General features: G+C 34.3%; 1 protein-coding gene across 1 annotated transcript in view; it reads right to left on the bottom strand.

Moving 5' to 3' along the window:
- Window positions 1-499: 499 nt before the first annotated feature.
- Window positions 500-27,528, bottom strand: part of CWC22 (CWC22 spliceosome associated protein homolog) — a 63,322-nt gene continuing 36,293 nt past the window's right edge. Inside the window, exons 9-20 of the mRNA XM_082657927.1 lie at window positions 25,329-25,464; window positions 25,032-25,238; window positions 24,879-24,941; window positions 20,592-20,696; window positions 19,245-19,326; window positions 15,608-15,668; window positions 11,789-11,866; window positions 11,008-11,160; window positions 8,736-8,863; window positions 6,695-6,796; window positions 6,384-6,601; window positions 500-2,108 (exon numbers count right to left, since the gene is read on the bottom strand). Of these exons, the coding sequence (XP_082514053.1) occupies window positions 1,537-2,108; window positions 6,384-6,601; window positions 6,695-6,796; window positions 8,736-8,863; window positions 11,008-11,160; window positions 11,789-11,866; window positions 15,608-15,668; window positions 19,245-19,326; window positions 20,592-20,696; window positions 24,879-24,941; window positions 25,032-25,238; window positions 25,329-25,464 (1,905 nt within the window). The 3' untranslated portion in view covers window positions 500-1,536. The remainder of the gene's footprint in view (window positions 2,109-6,383; window positions 6,602-6,694; window positions 6,797-8,735; window positions 8,864-11,007; window positions 11,161-11,788; window positions 11,867-15,607; window positions 15,669-19,244; window positions 19,327-20,591; window positions 20,697-24,878; window positions 24,942-25,031; window positions 25,239-25,328; window positions 25,465-27,528) is intronic.

Below are 27,528 nucleotides of genomic sequence, written 5' to 3'. Positions count from 1 at the left end.
AAAAAAACTACTTTAATAACTCTTTAAGGTCTTAAGTACTCAATAAAAAGAATGGCTTCCCATTTTTACATTTAGAAAAGAAATTATGAACTAAGGTTAAAGTGAAGAAAATAAAATTTCTAGTCCACTGTTTTTTCCTTGATACCACCTCTAAAGATCAATGTTTAGTTAAAAAAAAAATTAATGCTTATTTATTTCCTTTAGGGCTTACAGCCTATGTGTTCCTTAAATCCAATTTGCTGAGCTTCACAGTTCTGTGAAATGTACTATGTCTGTGTCGGTCCATTGTAATCACAACTCACCATCTTCCAACCACCACAGATGGAGAAAGTGTTGAAAAGAATTTTTCCAAGCTGCCATATTCGATTTAATACTTTGGGGGACACAGGAAGAGGAGGAGGAGAGCATAATATTTCTTTACTGACATGGACTTTATTGTTACGTATACTCAAGTTTTTAAATAACAAAAATAGAAGACATTTTGAATCAGAGTACGTCTCAAAGAGAAACATTAAAATGGTGGTCCCATTACTCTTGAACCTGGATACTGGCTAAAATGGATTTTATGTACTTTTAAGGTGAACAAGTACAAGTAGTCTATTTAGTAAATAAGGTTAAATGTCTGTCAGCAGATCTAAAATTTCAGAGGCAATATTTTATTTCAAAAGTAAAAATAATACGGTCACATATTAACTGGTGAGAGTTACAATGATAGAAACCCTTAAAATTCTTATAAAAAAAACTAGAATTATTTCACAGTTAGTCTTGCCCACACTTCTCATGACTGTATGTTTTCTGGTTATCTATTAATCCAAATTAAAAATTAAATACATAGTAACTTACCAACAGTGATATAACTTCAAGGCTGAGAAAAAGCACTAATCACAAAGAATTTCAATTAAACGTTCATCTAACAGTCCAGAAAGAGATGTTATCGAGAGAAGTCCTAATTATAAATCAGATAGCTGTGTATCTGTTTAAAGACTAACATACACCTAGCTTCACCAAAACACTTCCGAAAAAAACTACACATACCTATTTTTTTCAAGACATAATATGAAAATTAAAATAATTCCTCTACTTTAAAAAAAGCGTGACTCCTAAGAAAGGTTCATAGCATCTCATTAACAAAGCAAAAATGTTAACCTGAAATGGTTCATCTATTTTGGTCTTCAGTTACAAATAAGAAGTCACTAACAATTTATTATAATAATTCTATAAACAATTGGAAACATTATTATCAGAAAAAAAATTTTGTCAATGGAAAACAATCACTGATTCAATGAGCATTTGATCATTTTATTAACAAAATATGGGCAAGAATTACATCCCTCTCTGGTGAAACTTTTCAAATAATTTTATGTGGAGGGCCTTGAGAAGTATCAATTACAAAACATTTTTTTAAATGAAAACATTTTTTAAATGTACAAATACAAACCCGTACTTTATACAAGCTACAAAGTTTGTCAATCAATGTAAAAACTAATTTGTTTCAACTGAATATAAGGCATGTTCAGTTTCTGTAATTTTGCAGAATTATTTTTTTTGCTTTGTTGGAGACTTTTCTCTTCGCTGGTCCTGATTTTTCTTTGATTCTCTGGATTGTTCAGAGTATCGGCTAGATTTTTCCCATCGTCTCTCAGCACCATTCTGATACCTATCTTCTTCACTTCTAGAGGCTGAATGTTTTTTATCCTTTTCTCTTGACTTGGACCTATCCTTTCTTCTAAAATTCTCACTGTCCTTATTTCTGTATTTGTGCTCATTTTCAGAGAAAGAATTTCTTCTCTCTCCTCTTTTCTTTCTGGGATCCCCAAGATTATGTTCCAAATCCATGTACATTTCTTGGTCTCTGTCCTTCATGGCTCTGCTGTAGCTGTTTCGCTCAGAAGGAAGCCCTCTGTCTGAAGTGTACTTTGTTACGGGATCTTTTGAATCTCTGTCTCTGGGTTTCTCTGACCTCCTTTCTCTCTCGGTCCTCGTTTCCTGGTGCCGTTGCTCTGGTCTCCTTTCTTCTTGTTTCCTATCATTCGTGTGTTGTTTCCTGATCAATTTATTTACTTCTTTCCTTCTGTGGTTCCCTTGCCCCTTCTTTCTTACATCTTTATCTGCATGTGTAAAATGAAATATAGTTAGCTTTCATTTTAGTCTTAATTTCACAACTGAAAAATCACACTTATTGATGCATTACAGGTTTACTAATTCAGACAAACTGGATGCAGAGCCAAATCGATTGAATGCAAAGTCTGATGACAGAACATTATACAAATAGTGTAATTTTTAAGAATATACAATATATTTACTGAAGTACTGCTTTGACCCTTAACTCAAAAGAGTAAACAAGAACTTTAAGTAAACTATAGCAAATGTAAAAGTTTTAATGAAGTGACTAAAGTGGTACATTTCCACTCACAAATTTTATCCAAAACATAAACTCTAGCCCACATGCATTATGTCATATGAAATATTATGTCAGATCTCGTACATAATTAAAATGCAATGATCATACATGCCAGCAACATCACTTCCTAAGAGGTGGGCTGAGCGGGATGACTGGGTTTGTGTAATGATATGAATATGTATTTTTCAAATGAAAACCTCTGCCTACAGAAATGATAGTTCTGCTATCAGAGAAGTACTAACTGTACTAGCAAAGAGAAGCTATATTGAGATATAATCATAGGCTTTATGAGAGCCACAAAGGCTTGATTTCTGAGAAAACTCTTCTAAGAAGGCCTTGAAACTTTTAATTTTATTGATATGATCACAAATATAAATATTAATTACAATGAAATATCTTACCATTTTAAGCTATAAAACACATTCAATCACGGTATCTGTGTTATTTAGTTTGGGTACATAATCAAGGGTACTGAGATGACCACAGTTTCTGTCAAGTTCATATAAATACATACAAAAAGAAGGAAATATGGTGGTAAGTTGCCTACCCTTGTCCTACCTCCACCCAAACGTCAGTGTACCAGCCTCTGTTTCTCCTGCCAAATGCCTACCCCGGCACAGTCAGTTGGTTTGCCACTAAGGACCTATTTCTCTGGTTCCTATCAAGCAGCTCAGCTGAGCTGCAGCTACCCAAGCAGAAACCATCTGGCTCCGTGCAGAATCGACGTCCCTCTGACCCTGGTGTATGCCACTATTGGTGCTTCTTGACACTAAAACCTGAGCCCTATAATAATATGCACTCTTCTCTCTCCTTGGTGTTTGCTTTAAAATTTTCTAATTTGGGGTAAGTTCATATTGCTTTTATGCTATTTAATATTTTACTGATAAAACTGAAAGCTCTCTACTGAAACAGTATGATGAGGCAAATTAATTCTGAATCAGCAAGCTTCCTTATTGCAGCAGTTCATGCTGTGTTATCATCTGTTCTCAAAACAGATACCATGAAATAACAAATTCTTTAGAGGTGAATGGTAAATGAACAATGTTAGTGTATTTCAATTCAAGAATAAAATTTCCTGTGAGCAAATGGAATCTTGCTCTAATAATATAAAACACTGAAAGTCCCCTAATTCTGCATGCCACTTAGTATGTAAAACACTTTGAAGTGAAACAAGCATGTAAAGACTAGCCTTCCAACCTACTAATAAGGCTGTGGGGAAAAGTGCTGCCTCTCTGAAATACGCATTGAAAGATACAAGAAATGACATGCATTTTGGACAATCAGAGTATCTCTTATTCAAACTAAGATACTATGATGAAAGAAGCAGAATTGGCCCTGGGGAAAACAACATAGACCTTTTCAGAAAATGGCATATTTGAAAAAATCCTTTACTATAGCACTTCCCCTTCCCAAGGAGGACAGACAAAATTGTGAAAGACTAGTAATGCTGCTGAAAACAACTAGAAATGCCAGATAAAATTTTAACATCTTCTCTTGAAAGGCACTAAAGATCTGGAGCAACTTAAGATGCTATAAGGAAGTGCTCAAAAAAAGGGATGGGAGTATGTCAAAAGAACACTGGAGTCAACTTGAAGGAACTCCTAATTGACAAAGTTGAAATGATCTGAACAAGAAAATAAATGATAGCATTGGACTTTAACCCATAGAATAAGATAAATATTCATGAATCCACACTGATATAAATATATAGTTGAATTAATAAATAAATGGAGGAGGGCACAACTCTTTCTTACAGGAGAAATTCAATTACCAAATGTGGAAAAAGAGACAAACAGGAAAACCACCATTTGGCAAACACTACAGTAGTAAGTGTTGCAGATAAGATCCACAGATGGATGTGAAAATAGAAGACCAAAAGTTAGAGGAGAAAGAGGAGATTTGCATAGTACTGAATTATCTCCCTACAAGATATTAATTTGTAAAGAAAAACAGTTTCCATGAAAAAACCCAATAGATACCACCTTAACCAAGTGGTCAAACTTAATGTCACCAATATCAGTATTATCAACTCCTCAATAAGGCACAGTAAGAACAACATATCGTTTCTATGGTATTCTGGCTAAAAATGAATAACCTCATTCTAATCATGAGAAAACATCAGACAGATCTCCATACTGCGGGACATTCTGCAGAATAAGTGACCAGAGGACTTAAAAAGGGTCAACGCCATTCAAAACAAGGAAAGCCTGAGAAGAACTACCACAGGTTGTAGAAGATTAAAGAGAAATACAATTAAAGGCAAGGAGGGACCTGGAAAAAGAAAAAGAACATTAGTGGGAAAACTAGTGAAATTCAAATAAGACCTGTTGTTTGGTGAATAGTATTTTCCTGATGTTAATCTCCTGGTTTTGATAAGTGAACTACAGTTATGGAAGATGCTAACATTAGGGGAAGTTGGGTGAAGACTATATGGAAATTCTCTGTACTATTTTTGCAACTTTCTTATAAGTCAAAAATTAGTTCAAGATAAAAACTAAAAAATAAAGACACCAGAGAGCTGGCAAAAAAAAATGAGGACTAGAAGGGCCAAGACTCAAGGGAAGGCAGAACCACAGAGACGTAAGGTAATGTCACTTTCTCCCTGCGAGTATCTGCTGATTCAGGGCTGCTGCTGAGGGACATAGACCAGCAGAGCTCTGGCAGCCTTGCAGGGCTCGAGAGATAAGAACAGGACTAGTTACTTGCAATACATACATGTGACAAAAAATACATATCTGAAATACATAAAGGCACTTACAAATCAACAGAAAAGCCAACTTAATGAAAAGGGGGGGAGGAGGCAAAAATTCTGAACAGCCACTTAACAAAAAGAAAATATCCAAATGGCAGATAATACAGAAAACGATGCTCAACTTCACTACTGATCAAGGAAATGAAAATTAAAGCCACAATGCAGTACCATTACACACCCACCAAAATGGCTAAAATGAAAATACAGTCAGTTAAAGTGTTAGTGAAGATGGGAGCTATGGGAACTCTCATACATGGCTGGTGGGAGTGTAAACTAGAATAACCACTTGGAAGGCTGTTTGGGAGTATCTACACACACCCTACAGCCCAGTGATTCCACCTCTAGGTACATATCCAACAGAAATGTGCATATATATATATATATATATATATATGTATGTCGCCAAAAGATATGTAAGAGAGCATTCATGGCAACACTACTTATAAATTTAAATTTCCGCTGAGTAAAAAGGACAAATGTTAAATATACTGTGGAATATCTGCATAGTGAAAAACTATACAGCAATGAGAATGAATGAACTATAACTAAATGCAATAGTATGGACGTATCTCACAAACATAAAGTTGAAAGATAAACCAAACATAAAGAAGTTCATAATATATAATTCTAAAGTTTAAAGCAGGCAAAACTAATTTATAGAATTACAAATCAGAACAGGAGCTGCCATGAGGCAGTGGATGGGAGGAGTGGTAGTAAGTACAAGAGGGAAAAAGGAAGATTTCTGGGGTACTGGTTGTTCTCGTTCTGGGTCCTGGCTACACGGATGTGGTCTGTTTATGAAAATTTATACAGCTGTTCACTTAAAATGTGTGCATTGAATGTGTGGTATGCGTCAATTACTAATATAAAGCTTCACTATTAAAAGTAAAAAATTAAATTTTCTTTAAAATATAACCATCAGGAAAGCTCCTGTAAAGTAGATTACAGACATTATGAATGGCATTTCAGTCAGCACTCAAATAAATATTTGCCAATGGAATATCTTCATTTCGTTGAAGAGGATTCCAAAAGATAATCTTAGCATTATAAATGCTGAATTCAGTATAGACTGCAACAGTGATAGATGATCATTTATATTATTAACTGTGGCTTTTAAACAAATGAACTCTAAAATAAATAAGCAATCAAATTATTCTCTTCCCTTGTAAACACCACCAGCAATACACTTGTTAGAAAAGAGCACGATCAACTATACATCAGTTTCAGTACCTGAGGCTGAGCTCTGACTACTGGCGGATGAAGCGCTTTCTCCACTAGAAGACTCTGAACTGCTGTCGCTGCTGTCCGAATCAGAGGCAGAGGAGTCAGACTCAGAGGAGGAGGACTCAGGGGAGGAAGAGGAGGCGGGGGATTTATTTGGCTCAACATCTGGTTTTTGTGCCACGATGACCTTTGGTATATTTTTGAGATGCTCACGTAATTCATCCCTAATAAGAAACATAATCTCTGTTAGATTCTGCCTTGAAGGCAACTGTGAAATAATTCTGTAAATTGAATAAAATTCTGATAATAATTCTTACGTTAAACCTCCAAGACCTATAGAAGTAAAGAAGTTGATGGCAAATCGAGTGTTTCTTGGGTTATCTCGGGGTAATAATCCTTCAAAGAATGGCTGCAGAGTTCTAAAAAGGAAAAAGAAAAATGAACAAAAGAGAACAGATTGCTTAAATATAAAAAGGCAAAATCCTTATATAGTCATTTTTCAGATATTCTATATATTAAATTAGTAAATGAAATACAAGCAAGTGATTTAAAAATCATTCATCTGGTCAGGCTGCATGCTATCTAAATGAGTAGGGTCAAGTCATAATTTACTAAAATTAATTTCTAGGGATTTTCCTGGCAGTCCAGTGGTTAGCACTCAGTGCTTTCACTGTCATGGGTCCTGGTTGGGGAACTAAGATCCCACAAGCCATGAGGAGCAGTCAAATAAAAAAAAAATTAAATTGATTTCTAGAATTATACAAGAGGAGGTTTTTAAAACTTTCATATACACACACAACACTCAGAATAGATATACATATATAACACATATAAACCTACATATACATATGTATATTTATTATATGTGAGTGTATGTACAGAAAAGTAAAAAAACAAAACCAAACAAGCCTCCTCTGTTGTACATGCAAACACGCCTGTATACACAGCACTGTGGAAGGTACTGGAGGAGGGGAAGAGCAGTCAACAAAAGAGAAATCAAGGATGAAGACTGTAGGAATCACTGTTTCTAGGCAGGGGGAAAAATAGAGAAACATTAACAATATAATGTGGTTTTGGACATGTGTTTTTGTTTTTTTTTTTTGCGTTACACGGGCCTCTCACTGTTGTGGCCTCTCCCGTTGCAGAGCACAGGCTCCGGACACGCAGGCTCAGCGGCCATGGCTCATGGGCCCAGCCGCTCCGTGGCATGTGGGATCTTCCCGGACGGGGGAACGAACCTGCGTCCCCTGCATCGGCAGGCGGACTCCCAACCACTGCGCCACCAGGGAAGCCCGGGACATGTGGTTTTGAGTGCTACATTCAATGAACTAAGCTGCAGAGTTAGGAAAAACCATTCTTCATAGAAAAAGGTAACTTAATGTAAGAGGAACGATTAATACGAGTTTGCTGGATAGAACAAGAGAAGGAATTCCTAGCTCTGGAAACAGAGGTAAGGAGGCATGAATGAGCCGGACTTGCTTAACCAGCTGCGCAGCGTTGGTGCAGTGCAGCCGCAGTGCGGCTTGCTGGGGAGGGAGTATGTGAGCCTGGCAAAGTAGGTAAGGTCCAATAAGTAAGTATACGAAGCTAAGAGAAGTGGATGGACCCGCCCAGAGCATGCAGAATCCAGGACAGACCTTTGGCGAACACCAGAGAGGCAGGCTGAAGAGGAGAGAGAGGTTGGGGGGAGCAAGGCAGAATAAGAAAGTGAGCTCATGAGCAAGTGGTCAACGGTGTAAGTGAGACCACGAGGTCACGAGGCATGAGGACTGACATAGACTGCGGGACTCGGCAGGTGGTCACTGAAAAAAATCTGAAAGGATTTCAGGAGTGTGAATGGAGTAGAAGCCAATGTGCATGGCAATGGGCAATCTGAATACATAGGAAGTAAGGAAGCTGGGACAGGGATTCCATAATAGTCCTGGAACAAAGCCCTAGTTCAGTGTAATAATTTCAACAGTTACAGGACTGATATTCACTGGTATATGTTCACAATCATCCACTGATAATAAAAAAATTATCATTCTTTGGCTCAATATTAGGGTAAAAATGAAAATAAAACTACAAATACTCATTACTGGGAAACTCCAGTGAGCATGCAAAAAAAATTTTTGTATGTTCTAACTAAACTAAAAGAGGCGTTAATTCTGCATTTTCTCTACTTGAACTAATTGATCGTTAAAAGTTTCACGTTGTCCTGTGCCACACAGAGCATCGGAGTCAGAACAGTGTAACGGACAAAGAATGTCCTAAGGACTTAACTTGTATTTTTACAACTAAGGGTGAACTTACGGCTGCTAAAGTAGGGGAAAACCTCCGAGGGCAGTAAGAATAAAGAGTGCTTAATAATAAACTTACTCATCCTTTAATCTTCCATTAAGTTTAGGAAGACCCATGTATTCACACAGTTCTTGGAAAAATATTTTCACAAAAATTCTACTGGATGATGTAGTAGTTTCTTCACTCAGCTTTATGCATTCAAGAACCTGAAAATTAAAATTAGAAAACGATAATTTTATCTTGGTGTTCAAAAGATGAGACAAAGTGACCGATATCTGTAACTTATAGTGTCCCTTGAAATTAACGATTTGCTCTCATCTGCAGTTAGAATTATCTCTAAATACCTTCCCTTATGCTGATACGCATTATTACTTGGGAAAGTTTAAGACTGCTTCTCTATACAAATTTCCAAAATGTTAAGATGCTACAGAAATAGAGTTCATTCTCTTTCCTGAGTAATGTGCTTTTTATTGCAGGAAGGAATATTGTCTTGAGCATATAATGCTAAGATTATTAGCTCCTAAAACTCACTCATCAAAACATGGGTGTAAGAGGGTATGGGGAAAAATGCCACTTAAAGCATCAAGCTACAGTTTTGTCCAGGACTAGAGTACACAAGACGAGTAAAGACGAAGAGTGATGGCTTGTTCTGAATAGTTAAGATTGGGCTTACTGAAGCTCACAGAGAGAAATTTTAGGGTAAATAAAAATAAAAGCAACCTCCAGTTTTTTATGGATGTGTTCCAGGAGCTCACTTATTTCAATTGTTTAAAACTTTGATTTCATTTTCCCAGAGAAGGGAGTAAAAACAAAGTAAAAGTTATGATTAGCCTGCTGGGTTAGCTTATAAATGCCTATTAAAGTAGCTGGACACACTTAGTACTTAAAGTATTACAAAACTCTATCCAACATTTATAAGCTCAATGATGCTGCTTCACTCTACCACTGGGTTGTGGTATTCTACAATATGATTCTCTTTTTTCTTCCATCTTGGATATAATTTCTTTCCGATTTTTCAGTTCCTTCAGCCTAACCTACTACTTTGTATTTTGCATTATTACCTTGGGCATCTTACCTCTTCTGTTTTATGGTACTAAGCTTCTTGAAAGCAGGGACCATATACAATTCATTTTGGATGCCCAGTGTCTCTTTCTGGGCACAGAGTTGGTGACTAAACAAATGGCTGTTGAATGAATAGTAATTGTACAATTAAGTGCCAGCTTAATGAATGCAGTTCAAATTCCAACACAGTGTACATTTCCCCATCGAGAGTATCTTTCCTTGTTCTAACTATGACTACAGAACTTCCTCCCTATCACTTACCCAACTTCAATGCCTGCTAAGAAAAATACATCTTGCCAGAACAGTCATTTCTCTTATATCCTTACCAGAGGAACTATTGACAGTTACTCCGTCAGGAAACAGGCAGTAACTCAGAGGCTCATATGCCACCAGACTATTGGTGTATGTGAATATGAGTGTGCACACACGTGTGTATACAGAGAAGATGAAAATCTACATTTTCTCTGAAAACACTCCTAGCCATCACTATCAGAAAGAACTGTAATGTTTGGACTGTTAATATCATCCAGGATAGTATTTCTTACACTCACACATTATTTACTTAGCTTTTCTTTTTTTAAAATAATTAATTAATTAATCAATTGATTTATTTTTGGCTGCATTGGGTCTTCGTTCTTGTGTGCGGGCTTTCTCTAGTTGTGGCGAGCGGGGGCTACTCTTCGTAGCGATGCGTGGGCTTCTCATTGAGGTGGTTTCTCTTGTTGCGGAGCATGGACTCTAGGCGTGCGGGCTCAGTAGCTGTGGAGCACAGGCTTGATTGCTCAGCGGCATGTGGGACCTTCCTAGACCAGGGATCGAACCTGTGTCCCCTGCATTGGCAGGCGGATTCTTAACCACTGCAGCACCAGGGGAGTCCCTACTTAGTTTTTTGATCCCATGTTATATGAACATAACCTCAAAGACTGCCATTATAGTAAAAGTTTGCTCCACATTTCTTTTTTTTTTTTTTTGCGGTACGCGGGCCTCTCACTGTTGTGGCCTCTCCCGTTGCGGAGCACAGGCTCCGGACGCGCAGGCTCAGCGGCCATGGCTCATGGGCCTAGCCGCTCCGCGGCATGTGGGATCTTCCTGGACCGGGGCACGAACCCGTATCCCCTGCATCGGCAGGCGGACTCTCAACCACTGCGCCACCAGGGAAGCCCTCAACATTTCATTTTAAAGTACATTTCCTACATAGGAAAAGTATGGCTGTGCTATACTTAATATCTTAACAGGGGATTAGGAAAGAACAGGGGAAAGAAGTACAAATATTGACCTATCTACTTACGCTCCATGGAAGTGAATCGGTGTATAAGAGGTGAGCAAACATCTTAGCAACATTTCTCAATTTGTTTGTTTCCAAGCGATGGATGGTATCATATTGTTCTTTGAATATACTTTCAAAGGATTCCATGTATTCTTTTTTTAGCATGCAAAATCGCTAATAAATTAAAAATAAAAATGTCAATACCATTATGAGCATATTAAATACTAATTTTATTCAATCAAAAGTTAATAAATATTTGTATATCATATTACTCAATCTTCTTGTGCTGTATAATGGGATGCTCAAAAAAGAAGTTAATATATATCACCCCTATCTACCTGGGATTTATATGCTAAAACAAAGTTATACATGTAGCTGACCACAGACACACACATTTGTATAAGATAAATATACTTCTCTGTGGGTTGAGTTTGGACTCAAAAAATTATTTTAGCTCATGCTTTATTTGTGCTGCCTGAGCATGTACTTGACTTCAGAAACTGCTGTGAAATTTTGAAAAGACAGCATTTAACTGTCCTCTTTGGGAAATTTTACAAAGCATGTGGAATTTCTCAAAGTTCTGGAAGAGTAATACGTAATATTAAGGCACTACAAAAATGAAGTGGGAAAGGAGGAAGCTGCAGAGTGGGAAACCTGTGGAAGGGAAGAACAATTTGCTTTCAGCAAAGATATGTTACTAGACCAGGCAACAAAGCAGGCACATTAATTCGCAATACTCATGTTAAGAATTACCCTTGTGATTTCATCAAAATCCAACAAGAAAAATGAGGTTGGAACTCACCCCAGCTAATAAGCCAAAAAATTTCTCATATGTCCTTTGTTGGGCACAGCAGTCAAGTATCATGTTGCACAGTTCTTTCTATTTGGAGAACAATTACATTAATGATTCAAAACACAGTGAATCCATGCTATATGATAATTTATCAATATGATAGAGACAGCCTGAATTTTTAAATAAGGTTTTAAAAACACAAAACTCTGTGAACTTTAGTTGTGCAGACAAAACAAAAAATTCAATCTATTCAAGCCTATAGTTTTTTTAAAGTCTTCTGTTTGCCTGACAGAAATTCCATAGTCATTTATGCTAATTAGATTGATTATAAAATTCTAAATTCATATAAGTATGAACCACTTCATGAAAACCTAGTATAGGAAACAGATACATCAAAAAGAGACTGAATATACTGTATTCTAAAAAGATTCTACACAGAAGTCTTTTAAATATAGATCACCAATATGACATATAACAATTCAGTTATACATCTTCCAAAGATTTAAACCCAATTATGAAGGAATATATTTTGTTAGTATGGAGAAGGCAGAACATGGTGAGTCTTTACAGAAGCATACATGGGCACAGCTTCAATGTTAATGTAAATGACCCTCTGGCTGATAAAGAAGAAAATATATTTAAAAGAGCAACAACAAAAAAAGACCTTTGTGGCTAAGTTTTTTAGCCTCAAAATAAATGTTATACATATAGATCTGTCAATAGATGAATCTCTATAAATAGATGGAATCATTTCATAACTGCTATAATAACACACTGTCCAATCAGTTATTTATGGGCCTTGAAAACTCCTTTGTGAAAATTCTGTTGAACTAAGAAATGCAAGAATAAATCCAGGATCAGGAAATACCATCATCACAAATGACTTATAACAAATAAATATTATTTACTAATTCCTGAAATAACCTTAATGAAATATGTGTTGATTACAGAAATTTCATAAGTGAAGAAACTCAGGAAATGTGGACAAATCAATGAAGACAAAATGAAAAAAGGCATAACCCTACCCCTAACCCTGAGCACTGCTGTAGAATTAACTAAATATATTTCTCAACAAAACATTTCTTATCAGAAAGTTTAAAATTAGTTTTTTTAAATACAGTAACTGCAATGTATTTGCTTTCCATAAACAGAAACCAAGCTTATAAAATATAATGTATACATTTCAGTTCATTTTTACTTTAATTTTACCTTTATATCTTCAATTAAGAATTTTGACACTTTTGTCTCTTGATAACATTTTGTCACTTGATATAATAATTACTAAGATACAACCTAAGCAATTATTGTAAATTATTTAAAAAATGAGGTCAATATGCATTTACTGCAAATATCTATGTGCAAGAGGAAGCAAGGAGACCCTGAAGAAGCACAGAACAGACACTCTAAAACTGTGCTGTCCAGTATGGTAGGCCCTAGCAACACATAGCTATTTAAATTTAAATTGCTTAACATTACATCAAATTTTAGTTTCTCAGTCACACTTTAAGTACTCAGAAGCGACATGTGACGAGTATAGTGGCCACTGTACTAAACAGTGCAGAATATGAATATTTTCATCACTGCAGAAAGTTCTATTGGACAGTGCTGTTCTAGAAGCTGATAATTCACTTATAAAACTATCTACTCAAAGGCCTCCCTTCACAATATAAGATTATTTTTAGATGTAATTATATAACTAGATTATTATAATTTTTTAAAAAATTAGTCACGAGTTGCGTCAATTAAAGTGTTTATAAATGTCTAAGTTCTGAAGAGATGTACTTGTCAAAATTTAATATAGTACTAAAAACTTAAATGAGGCTTTTCTGAGTTCTGCCATATAATGTTAATTTGATATACTAAAATACATTTTCAACTTCTTCTACCAACACTGTATTTTACAATAACCTAACAGGTAATCAGGTTTTAAACAATATAACATGGTAATATGCTGATAGCATTGCTAATAAAGTCAGCACTACCTGAAAAACAAATTACTTTCTTCCTTAGACTAAGTGCAATTACAACAGTTATTCCCTGTGGCATAAAATAATTAAATACTTTAACATTTTAATTAAATATCATAGTGATTTTACGAGAGTCTTTTGAGTGCACGAAAATAGATGCACTAAGGCACTCTTCCAAATGTTATCAAAATATGTTGAAGTTAAGTTCTAGAACAACTATCCTCTGGATTAATATTAATAAAATTTATAATGACTTAATTGTATTCCTCAAATAATGTGACAAGATCATACTATAACTTCAGTTTCAATTATAATTTTAAAGGTTAATTCACTAATTTATTCCCTTCCAATGACAACACATCAAGTGAACCATAATACAAATAGGTACACTATTATTAATATACCAATAAATAAACTTTAAGAGGGAAAATATAATTTTTTAAATTTGAAAAGAATAATCTCTTTTCAAAATTCTATACCATGGCATTTCAAGAACTAATCTATATTCTTGAACAAAGGCTGGGAAACTTTTTCTGTAAAAAGCCAGAGAGTAGGGTTTCTCTGGTGGTGCAGTGGTTGAGAGTCCACCTGCCGATGCAGGTGACACGGGTTCATGCCCCGGTCCGGGAAAATCCCACATGCCGCGGAGCGGCTAGGCCCGTGAGCCATGGCCGCTGAGCCTGCATGTCCAGAGCCTGTGCTCCGCAACGGGAGAGGCCACAACAGTGAGAGGACCACATACCGCCGAAAAAAAAAAAAAAAAAAAAAAAGGCCAGACAGTAAATATTTTAGGCTTTAGTGGCTATATAGTCTGTGTTGCAACTAGTCAATTCTGCTGCTATAGGGCAAAAGCAGCCATACACAATACATCAACCAATGGGCACAGCTGCACTCCAATAAAACTTTATTTACAAAAATGGGCAGTGAGCCTGGGCCACAGTGTGCCCATCCCTGTAACAGAACATATTTAAAGCCTTAAGACAAAGGACCTCCACTTAACGTTAACTTAGCTCAGATAGTCAAGAAGATCTTTTAGAAGAACTAGAAACCAAACAGCCTAGTAGAGCTGATACATTCACTCTGCACCTGTCTACTACATGTAAAGGAAGGTGTTAAAAACAAAACCTTGAAAGCCTTGGCTCAGGTTCCAAGGATCTAAAATCCAGATGGACAGGGAATAATATACATAAGAATACAACTAGAAAAAAACACCCATCTAGTCTTTATTATCCTTGGTACTAGGGTTCTACGATACTTTAAATACTGACGTTTACTAACTAGTTATAAGACTAATGGGCTAAGAGGGGGCTAAAATGTACTTTATGGCCAGCTGAATCCCTGACACCTTGCAGAGTGCCTGACATACAATATATGCTGAATACATTTTGTTAAATGAATTAATGCATGAAAAAAATGGTACAGATTCTTCTGTATGCAATTAAAGTAATGTAACAACATGTATGGTGATCTTCACAACTTCTATGACAAAAGAACGTTTCAGTGCATAAAGTAGACGAACCAGGTAATTCATTAGAGAACAAACTTCCTATTGTATTTAAGCCACCATTTGATTTATAGGCAACCACTCAGAAATTTGTGTAAAGTGTGGTGGTTCAGAGAGACTTCCTCCTTTTCCCAAAGCCAAATCAAACAGCCAATTTAAGTCACTGGAATGAGTAGCATATATGAAGCACCTCAGAACTCCTAAGTTTTGAGTTACTTTAAAATTTTAGAAAACCTACATTTAAAAAAATGAGTATTCAGTACTGAGTTACTGTTTCAATTCATGAAACCTATTAACTGTCTTAACCATTTTTATAACCAGTATATATTTCCTAAAGAAAAAAAAGTATTAACTTACTGTTTGACCCTCAGGAAACTCCATTTTCAGCAATTTGTGAGCACACTCTTCAAAATCTAAACTGTAGAGATAAAATGGTCACAATAATTAGGTTAAAAACCTGCAGCATATTTAAACTGTAGCACTCTTTCATATATAAAAATCTTACTTTAATAATTGTTTTAAATATTTTTTTACTATAATTTCATATTACTGTATTGTATATATAAAAAAGACATAGTTCTTAACTCTGCAAGGAATGAAGTACTGATACATACTACAGTATAAAATGGATGGACTTTGACTTATGCTAAGTGAAAGAAGTCAGACATAAAGACCACATACAGTATAATTCCATTTATATACAATGTCCAGAATGTGCAAATCCATAGACACAGAAAGCAAGCAAATTTTTATTACACTGCTAAATATTTCCACTTCTCCTGATCCAAGTCAGGAAGAGGTAAAAGATGTTCCAGGAGCCCAGCATGACATCCAGTGCTTAATCACCACCTTTACAAGTTATCTTGATTCATACCCAAACACAGGGCTTCTATTGTACATTATATAAAAACTAAGTATAAAAACAGTACATAACCAAAATCACTTACAAAGAAAAAAATGTTTTTATACAACACTTATATAAATTACATGAAAAATATCTTCAATATGCTTCACTTAAGAGAATTATCAAACTCAGTGTGAACTTGATTCAGGAATAATGCTAATATCTTTTGATAACAGCAGTGTAAAATAATCACCCACTGAAATATAATTATGAATTTAGTTTTATACTTCATCTCTATTCCTCAGCTTCTGTTACTGATTGGGTTTCATAAACACAAAAGGGGTAATAATTCAAGATGGTAGAATGGAATTTCAAAAAAACTAAAAAGAAAAAAAGAAAGCTATCAAGAAAGAGCTTTCACAACAAATAATATTAAACAATATCTAGCTCTAAGATTAAAATAGTTGACTGGAGTTGATAAATTTCAATAATATAGCAATACCAAAAAGTATTTTAAAAGATGTGATATTTTCTAGTTTTTATTCAAAAAAAAAAAGAATTAGTACTCAGGAAGAAAATCCTGTAATTTCTGAAAAACAAGTCAAGTAGGTCATGGAAATTTTTACAACTTTCCTTTTATCTAGTAAGTGAAGAATAAGGGAGAAGGTATGACAGTCTATTTCCCTTGTTCCTGTTTTACTTTAGAAGTATTTGGTGACTACTTACCATGACTGTTTTGAAGCTGCACTAAATGTAAATATTAAATGAATTAAATTTGCTTGATATTTTAAACCAAATGAATTCCAGGTTTAACACAAATTAATAGTGACTGAGGGAAGGGGAAAGAAAAAAGACTTTACATGATGCCAGTTTTCAAGCCGTGCTTACAAATGGTTTGTTGATGTCTCCAATTTAAGAAACTTCAAATTGTTGAGGACATTAAAGTCCCACCTCCCTCTGATGCTACAGCTTCAACATCACTTAAAAGCAAGAACAACCAGGAAAGTCTAATTTTTAATAGCAAAGCTAGTTGTGTTGTTTTATGTTTCCACAAATAAAAGAAGACTGCTTAAGGAGCCAGAACATTAAGATCAGAGTACCGTTGAGGTCAGTCAACAAGTCTAAAAGGAAAGAAAGTAAAAAAATAAAATCCCCAAATAGTTCAGTTGCCAGAACTTGGTTTTGTTCAGAAGATTTCCAAAAGTGAACAGTTTATATAAATAATCCAACCTCCTCTCAAGATAACCACTGGTGTTATGTTAATGTATTATTTCTAGAATCTGCCTTCCTATTTGTATACTTAAGATAATGCTACCAGCATGGTATTATATAGTCTATATTATTAGTTTTTATCCCCACCTAACAATAAATCAGACCACTTGCCCGCATCAGTACCAATGCTCCATTAACCTAATTTTCAATGGTGGTATAAATTGAACATTTTGATTATTCATACTGGGCAATAAGATTCTCTCTCTCTCTCTCCCCCTCTCTTTTTGCTTTGAACAATTCTGTGTATAATTCTCTGTCAATATGTATTTCTTTGAGAAACAATGAAAAAGAAGGGTCAAATGGCAATCAAACTAAGCCACTGATTCATGCTGCCAAAAGGCTTTCCATAAAGAATGCACCAATTTAAATTTCCACCAGTAATCTTTCCGTGTATCTAACTGAACTCATCATTACTACTAAGTACTGTTGCTTTAAAAAGATAAAGTAAACCACTTTAGCTGTTTTAATGACCAACATTACTTATTCATCTAGAATAATATTTGTTTCGTAATGTTTTTACATTTTATAATCCCATTACATGAGTCTCCCAACCAAGTCCTTTAAACACCTTTTTATCAAAGTTGTGTTTACTTCCTAAAATTATTTTTACTAGGCATTTAGGGGCTGAGACTCTTAACAAATAACACATAAGACAGTACTTATTGTACTGTTACTAGAATTGGTGCCACTATATAATAGTGGCTGTCACTTGTCTAATGTTTTAGTTTTTCAAATCTTTTTGTGTGATTCAGAGGTTATCAAGGTTAGATCGCTTAAAAAACAAAGTTTCTTTTAAATAATAATTCAAAGAGCTCCACTGTGACTCTTCAAAGTTAGTGTTAATAGCAATATTAAAGCAGTGAATCTGCTCTTTACAACTGATTACTATTGAATTTCTAAAAAAAAGGACAAACAAATAAAAGGTCAAACTCTAAGAATAGCTACTTAAAACAAAAATTTCTCACTTTTAAGTTTGTATAAAAAAACATTTAATAGGTTTTCCTTTCATGTGAAAGGCAAAGAAACATGTAAGGGTAAAGCAAAAAAATTTCTTAGCAATGTTTTGCTGTTTAACATTTCTCTTTTTGAAGACGAATCTAAGCCAAAAAGTTTTCAGACAGACTGAAAACAAGACGACTCCTACTTATGAATCATTTTTGCTATTACATCATACTAAATGGAAATATACAAAACCTAGTAACAAAACAAAACAGAGAAAATATTCCTTCTCCACTGTAAAATATACACGGTGCCCACTAAATCAATAGGCTGATTACCATTCGAAACAACAGATGTACTAAGCATTTAATATTTTCATTTATTTCTCTTTAAAACCAAAGTCACTGCCTTCAAAGGGAATAGGTTGTTTTCATGACATCATAGTAGTTCTTGCTTAACATTACTTCAAAGGGTCCTTAAAACCTTCCTAATTCCTACTTCCGTTCATATTCATTTCCATTTGCACAACAAGTCAAGTGTCCAAACGTCATCATAACAGTGTTTCTCTGCTTAGAGCCAGAGTTAGAAACCAAATTAAAAAAAAATAAAACATTAAACTTCCACTACACAATTAAACACTGTGCTAACTCTGTAATGTAGAATTGTTTTCAGGTTATTAGTGATATTTAAACATAAGAAATGACATAGCTTTAAAAAGAAAAACATTTAATTACGCAACAGATAAGTAAAGACAATTTGCTCTTGAAGTGAAGAACCAACAGCAGGAATCTATTAACTGGGGCTTGGGATGGGGGTAGAGGCAAGTAGTTTGAGACTCCCTGCAATAGTGTCTAGTTTTCTGTTAACAGATTCTAAAAATCCCATCTGCTTGCCCATCCCCTGTCAAAAATAAGAATGAACTGATCTACAGTACCTTACCTTGACTGAATAGCAAGATAAATTGTACGACGAAATGAGACTAGATTAATTTCTGTTTTGTCATGAATAGTCACCGTTTGTCCTGAAATTAAACATAACAAAATTATAAAACTACACAAATGTGAACTGAAAATGTATCCCTGTATAATATTTTCATAATCTATTTAGAATCTATGAGTTTAATAACACTCTCTTCTACAGTATAAGTTAGTATTTACAGAATTCAAAGTAACTATTTCTAGTCTTTTGCCATATCTTAGAGTATTTTAATAAGTTTATTCACCTCAAAGAAGTCCAGAACCAAGCCAGGAAAACTATTTTTGTTTCTGTGTTACCTGCTCATTTAGACATTATAAAAGGCTGCACTCATGCTGTTGTTTGGTAAAACATTATTTCCATATTTACAAACCGTTACCTTGATAATTTGAAAGAACTGTAACTTATGGGTAGAAATTCAGTTTCAGAGAACACTGGATCATCATGACAGGTTTAATGGGTCCAACAGTAATATGAATATTTGTTAAAATTTTCTCTTACCTAATGCATGAAAACTTTCCTTATAAACATTTAATAGTTTTTATTTGAATAGTATTTTCACATTAAAACAAAGAAATGCTAAAGTTAAATAAATGTAGTACATGGTTAGGAGATGTTTTAAATGAGGAAGACATCGGAAAAAATCAAACTCATTTTTATAAACTATGTTGTAGAAGAGCTACTATACTCTAAGACAGAACATTACGCCCTAAAAGGGAAAGATATACTTTTAATATTTTCAAATATGTAACGTAAGTAAATATTGACCACTGTATGTTCTGATGTTTTAACTGAGACTTAACCAAAGTAAAGTTCTGAGCTTATTTTCCTGTGAAATAATATAATCAAAGCTGAAGAGGAAGAACATCATGCCTGCTTCTGTTCAAATATAGCTTTGGGCCTCTCCACTCTATTTTTCCAACATAAAGAGCAAATATCTAGTCACTCTCATCTGTTACATTCATGTCAGGGTAACATAAATAACATGCCCTCAACATGAATGTACCCTTTTCAGAGTTTGTAATCAAAGTCATAAAATGTCAAGTTAAAATTATGTTGATATTAAAAAATGAATTTCCTTGTTTAATACTTTCCGAGCAGGGTCTTCCAACCTTGCCAATACTGATACTTTGCTGTGGGGGGCAGTCTTATGACTCACAGGATGTTTCACAGCATCTCCAGCCTTCACCCATTAGATGCCAGAAGCATCGCTTGCAACCCTCCACAGATTAAGAGCCACTGTTTTAGAGGAGTACAGCAGATTACCTTGGGAGTATTTTACAGTTTCATTTGAATAAGCTACACTTTTACCTTCTTCATCTTCTTCTCCCTCTTCCTCCTCTTCTTCCTCCTCCTCTTCACTACTCCCAGCATCTTGGTCTGTGTTTGAGTCACTATCTCCTTCATCAAGAATTTCTAAAAGAAAAAAGTAGGTTTAGAAAATATGAATGAGCAAGGGATATAAATGCATCTCATTCCAAGAAGATAATTCTCAGTTCACTGCAACCCACAGTGGTGTAACAGTTTATCAACCAGTGAAGATGATCACACAGGCCGTATGTTATTGCCTCAGTGTTCACAGAGCATTGTAACTAATTTGACTAGAGAAAGCCATATGTGAAATTCTTCTGCCAGATAGAAAGTGGCCATGAAACAAGCAAGGGATGAGAAGAACAAAAAAAAAGCAGATGAAGGTTTTCCAAAAGAGCAAGAGCACTGGAACAATAAATTAGGAAGAGAAGTTAGCATATCGGAGTCAAAATATTAGTTCATCATCAGAAAGAAGATAATTTATCATAAGAAGCTAAGGCTAGCTATAGAAAACAAGAATTTAGGCTAAGAATGTTTTTTGAAAGACAAAGAAGGGAGAAGAAAAAATTGTGTAATTTAGCATTCACTTTACATAAATAGTGGTGAGATTTTTATTAAAATATATACTTATTAAATAGAACATTACAATCCATAGACTTTGCATATGTACAATAGAAATGGAAGTTTAAAGGCCTTTAAGAAAAACTGGTAAGATGAGCACTTCATTGGAATATCATTTCTTAAAATACATGTCACATTAAGAACTGGGCGAAAACAGTGATGTAAATAAGAGACTACATAAGGCCTGTCATCATGTTAATAGTAATAAATGACAAAAACCAGAATCGTATTTTGCCCAATGGTATGTGCTCTATCTGTCTGACAAAGATTTTACAAACCTAGACAACAATTCACTTTTGCATTTTTATTATAATCAGACAGGACTTAATATAGTTTGGGGGTCAACTAAGTTTTAGGAAAATTCGAATTTCCTTATATTTAACCAAGTAATATACATCAGGAGCCACATGTAATACTTAATGTTAGCAGAGAACTTCCTACTGTGAGAAACAAATCATTTTACAAAAATGGAGAGTTGTCATTCAGCCCTTAGCTGGCACGCAAGTCTCCTTGAGAATACTTCTAACAAATTGTGACTTCAAGAAATGATCTTAAGTGTCTAGTTTATTATGACATAAAGTGGGTTAGACAGACCTTTAAAAGAGGAAACTGTTTAGTATTCAATAGTAGGAAGACAGGCACTCCTGCTGTTTTCCCAAATGCTGTAAGACCTAAAACACAAGTACACCTGGGTCACTCTAAGGTGCTAATTACTAAAGCTGTGCCCACTTCCTGCTGCAGCCATTTTTTAATGCCAACTCTAGAACATTTTCTGAAAGAATTAAGGTCAAATGGATTGTCTAGTCATTTACATCATCCTCTCCTTATCTCTTCACTTTAAGATCTACTTACTGAAATCACTTAGGCCATGACAACTGGATTTTATTAACTGAATAAAGCAGTGGTTTCCAAGCATGGTCTGTGAGTCCTGGGGGGAATCACTGAGACTTGTCAGGTAGTCTGTGAGGTCAAACTATTTTCATAATAATACCAAGATATTATCTGCCTTTTCACTGTGCTGACATCTGAAATGATGATGCAAAAGCAAGAAGGGTTAAAACTTGCTGCATCTTGAGCAAACTCAAGGTATTGAACTGCACTAGCAGTCATTGTATTCTTTACTGCCACACTATTGTAGTAGAGGCAAACACACACACACACACACACACACACACACAGAGTTTCATTTAAGAATGCCCTTGAAGAAAAAATATAAAATTATTAATTTTGTTAAATCTTAGCCCTTGAGTATTGGCATTTATAATAGTCTGAGTAAGAAAATATGGAGTTTATATATAGCACTTCTGTTAAAGACAAATGTACAACGGTGGTGGCTATCTCAAGGAAAAGCACTTGTGTGACTGAGTTGCAAGATGAATTAGCCATATTTTTCATTTTTACTTGAAAGAATGGCAGACAAACTAGAGTTGTTAGGTATTTACCAGACATTTTCTCAAATATAAACAAAGTGAGACTATCATTTCAAGGAAAATGAACACAGGTATTTTCAGGTATTTGCCACCATGATCAAATTAAGAGTTTTCAAGAGGAAATTAGAATTTTGGAAAACTTGTATTCATCCCTGTGAGCTTGACAGCTTCCCAATACTTAGACTTTTCTGATAAGATAGGTGGTAATATGAATAAATGTGATTTCTTGACATTGTATTAATGTGTCAATTTAATTTTGAAAATGTTAACAAGTTAATACTTGGAAGATGTGAATAATTCAGTGAATCAGTATTTTCCAAATGACCAATGCAACATGTTATGAAATCACGCATGAGTAAAAGATCCATTCAAAGTGACAGGCCAATGGATTTTAATGTTAACAAAGTATGAAAATTTGTGGATATTGTTTCAGGTTTCACAATGCAATTAAATCATTAAGAAGCTACTAAATATTGATTGCAATAGTATTAAACAGAAATATACACAATTATAATTCTGAAAAGGCTATTAAAATACTCCTCCTTTTCCAACAACGTATCTGTGGTTAGGCTAAATTTCCATCATATATTTCAATCAAAACAACCTACTGCAACAGATTGAAATCAGAAACAATATGAGAATCCAACTGTTTCCTATTAGGCCAAACATTAAACTGCACAAAATATATAAAACATGCTATTCTTTTTCTTAAATTTCTTTTTGTAGTTATTTTCATAAAAACATGTAACATGCAAATATGTACTATGTTTATTATTATTTTGAAATCATCTAATATTTTTTATGTTATCAGTTTTAATTTCTAATAAGTAAATGTCAATAGATACAACTCACATAAACAAAAGCTCTTTGGAGTCCTCAACAATTTTGAAGAGTGTAAAGGGATCTTGAGACCACAGAGTTTAAGAAATGTTATAATAAAGAAAAGTACAACTTTCTTGGCCAACTGCCAAGAGCCCAGAGAAATGGATGGGGAATTTCCAAGTTCAAAAAAAATAAATAAATAAACAAAACCATACCAGGTATAATAAGAATTCCACAAAATCATTTGCTGTCTTTTAGGGAGACAGTAGAAAAAGAAGTTCATAAGAAAAGAAGAAAATGGGTTTAAGGGGTTTCTCCATGTTTGAAAACTAAATTTATTAGAGAAAAAGGAATCTGGCTGTTGCAGTGAAACCCCCCCTAGGAAAACAGCAACTAAAGAGAGAAACATATTTGCTGTACCAGATTTTTAGGATAACGTATAAAACTGGAAGCTTCTTACACCTTTACCCGTCAACATTTGACTTCTAAGCGTGACTAAAGCATAGAACGCAGCAATGACAAGAGTTCTACGTCTCTGCTCTCTCTTCCTAGGAGCTTTCAGAGCTGCAAGTATTTGTCAGGTAAAAATCACAACTCAAGGTAAAAAAACCGATGAAATTATTATATAATTATAATATATAAAATAATATATATAATTATGTAACAGAATATAATAGAATGATATAAGTAGCTCTGGATATTAGCTTTAGAAGAAAAATAATGACACACATGAAAAAAAAACAAAAAAACCACCCAGTACCAGTGTCTAAATACATGCTCTGTGGCAATATAAAACACTGTGTTTTATTTATCCTTACACAAACAAGTAACATTACATCAAACAAGCAATTTGTTCTAGGTGACTAAGCCAGTAATGGCAAAAACAAAATACAAACCAGTATCTGTACAAAGTTAGTGCTTATAATATACTAATGATGTACAAATGATAAAATAATCAATTTATCCATTTATTAAGTATATTAAATACCAATACCATATCTAGCACTGTGACTGATTTTATCAGAAAAATATCAACCTGCCCTCAACAAATAATGAAGTATAGAACTTTATAATAAAGTACAGCACTGAATTGAATATTAAATTGGGTGGCAATTTAAGTTAAATAAAGGCCATTGGTAATACATGAATATTTCTTAAGAGGGATGAAGCTTAAGAGCTGAATAATTAAATAGAAAGAGGAGAGGGAAAATTAAATAATTTAGAATGAACTAATACCATGGATAAGCACTAGAGAGAAAAATAATGCATGGGCAAACAGTGAAGAGAATGGCTTCACAGAGCAAATATTTCAATAGGTGGCAGTCAGTGATCTATACCATTCTATCAGTACTATATAATTACATAAATTGCTTCTACTTATCCAAAGGAAATTATTTTGTAAAATTCTACATACCCTTCTTAATAGCTTTGTACTTCTCTTCATTCTCCATAAAATTAGGATCCATCTTGAAAACATCTCAAAAAAAAATTAAAAGTTAAGTTAGTGTTTATTTTCTGTATTTACATTTGTTTGTACTCCACTTCCCAACGCCTACCCCTGACTTACTAAGAACATCTTCTGGATTATAGTCATCTTCCAGAGGTAGCATATGGGTGAACTGATCATCTTCTTCCACTAAGTCAAGTCCTTCTAGAACAACAGGGTGGTCCTTGAATCCATCCTTCCTTACAGCAAACATCACTTCAATCATATACTGAACTCTTTTGTCAATTTCAGACTCATGGAGAATGTTTCGAAGACGTTCAAATATAGCTAAAGTTAAGCCGAAAGAAAATAAACTAAGCAATACATATTACAATACTCAAATAAAAGCTCAATATCAAACCAAGGATAAATACTTACCATTGATTCCTCTTGGTGACACTTGTGTTAATTTGAGACCACATTCCTTAAGAAAACCAATAGCTACTTCAACACTATCATCTGTTGGTCTTTCCAGGAGCAAAGTGAGCATTTCTAAGCATAAAACTTCATGAGCCTTGAACAGAATGAAGACACATAGAATAGAGAAAATGCTTTTACATATATTAATCTACTACTGACGGTCATTTTAAAAATTAGTAAATCTAGCTTATGCTAGATGATGATGAGCAAAGATTTATAATGTACATAAAAATACTCCAAATATGGGATACAGTTTTTCTTTCACTTCCATTATGCATCTGTTAAGAATTTTCTGAGGATTTTTCCAAAAGTCTTAATTTACTACACTGAATACAATTATATGATTTATCTCCAGAAGAAATATTCTTCTTATACTCTCTATATAGGAAATATATATTAGCTATAGGAAATGCCATAATTAACCTCAAAATATAAGTTAAAAAGTCATTTACTAATTTTTAATCTGAGATATTTTCATAATTACTATATGAAGAACAGTAACATGATTCTTTTTATATCCTTCTCCATGACCACAACTCTATATTCATTTCCCAATTCATTCTCTCAGCAACTGTTAGCAAATAGTTCTTAAGTTACATGAATACTGATTTTCTCAGAAAATATCTTTCCAGTAATTTATAGCATACAACAACAGTTTTGAATACTTCTATTTTTAATTAAATCAAACTCTACACTGGCCATGGTCAAAATTTAGAATTTTATAAACAATGCCAGGTAGAGAGGGAATAAAGGTCTACTGACAAGCTTTGCTGTAAAAGAAAATGGACTTAGGAAGCATGTTCAAAAGACCATATATATGCCTTTTTAAAACTAGACTCTTATTTGAGATGGAGAGAAACAAAATCCAAATCTCAACACAGGAAAATATCCTCTTACATTTAGCACAACATCAAAATTACATACTGCTTTTATTTTGGAAAGGCAGGCGAGGTTGAAGTCTTACGTTAGGGACAAGAAAACATTGCCCGGTACCACAGTTTGGAAGATTTAAAATATTTATCATTTTAACTGGTTTATGTCAATGCCAAAAATATCTCCAATATAAGTGTAATATACATTCAAAAACTGAAACATAATATCTGTGCTGTTACAGATTATGAAATTAGGTTTACAGACATGTGAAATTAAGTTTCCATGGTCTTAAGTAGAAAATTATCACTGTAATAATATGACTAGGTTAAAATCTAAAAGGTTTCTTAAAGTGAATAGTGGAAAGAATTTCATATAGGAAAAAACTAAAATATTATTAAATGTTAGAGAAATAAGATTAAGTGTGACTTCAAAATTCTTCCTTATGTATAGATATAATTTTAAAAACAACAGTATATATCTGAAGGAAAACTGTGAGTATGAACAAGAGCAATTTTACTATTTTCACGTTTAAAATGGAGCTAAATCAAAACTCTCAAACAGTGGAAGAAAATAAAAACAAAAACTAAATAATAAAATGATAAATTTCTGCATTTAAAATAGATTAAAATTATTTAATCTACAATATTTTATAAACTGATTCTAAGAATATATGAATATATGCATATACTATGTAGTTATATATATGAATATACACATATACTATGCAGTTGTGGGAAACAGCATTCTTTTTAAAGAATATCAGCTATTAGGTTTTCATGAACACTTAGGTACAGGGAAAAGAAGAAATAGCAACTTTTTAAATAAAAACACATTACACGGGCTTCCCTGGTGGCACAATGGACAAGAATCCGCCTGCCAATGCAGGGGACACAGGTTCAATCCCTGGTCCGGGAAGATCCCACATGCCACGGAGCAACTAAGCCGGTGCACCACAACTACTGCGCCTGCGCTCTAGAGCCCGCGAGCCACAACTACTGAAGCCCGTGCACCTACAGCCCGTGCTCCGCAACAAGAAAAGACACTGCAGTGAGAAGCCCACGCACCGCAACGAAGAGTAGCCCGCACTTGCTGCAACTAGAGAAAGCCCGTGTGCAGCAACAAAGACCCAATGCAGCCAAAAATAAATAAGTAAATAAGTAAAAAAAAAAAAAAGAAAAAGAAAAAAGAAAAACCCAACACATTACACTCTTTGAAGGAAAAATATGTAGTAAAGTAACCAAGTACAGTATTAAGAGTTAGATAAATTTGATAAAACACTTGTTCT

The sequence above is a fragment of the Grampus griseus genome, assembly GCF_964374135.1.
Source record: "Grampus griseus genome assembly, chromosome: 7".
In the NCBI taxonomy this organism is placed as follows: Eukaryota; Metazoa; Chordata; class Mammalia; order Artiodactyla; family Delphinidae; genus Grampus; species Grampus griseus.
Note: the sequence above shows the minus strand (reverse complement) of the source record. Positions and strands in the feature narration are given on the sequence as shown.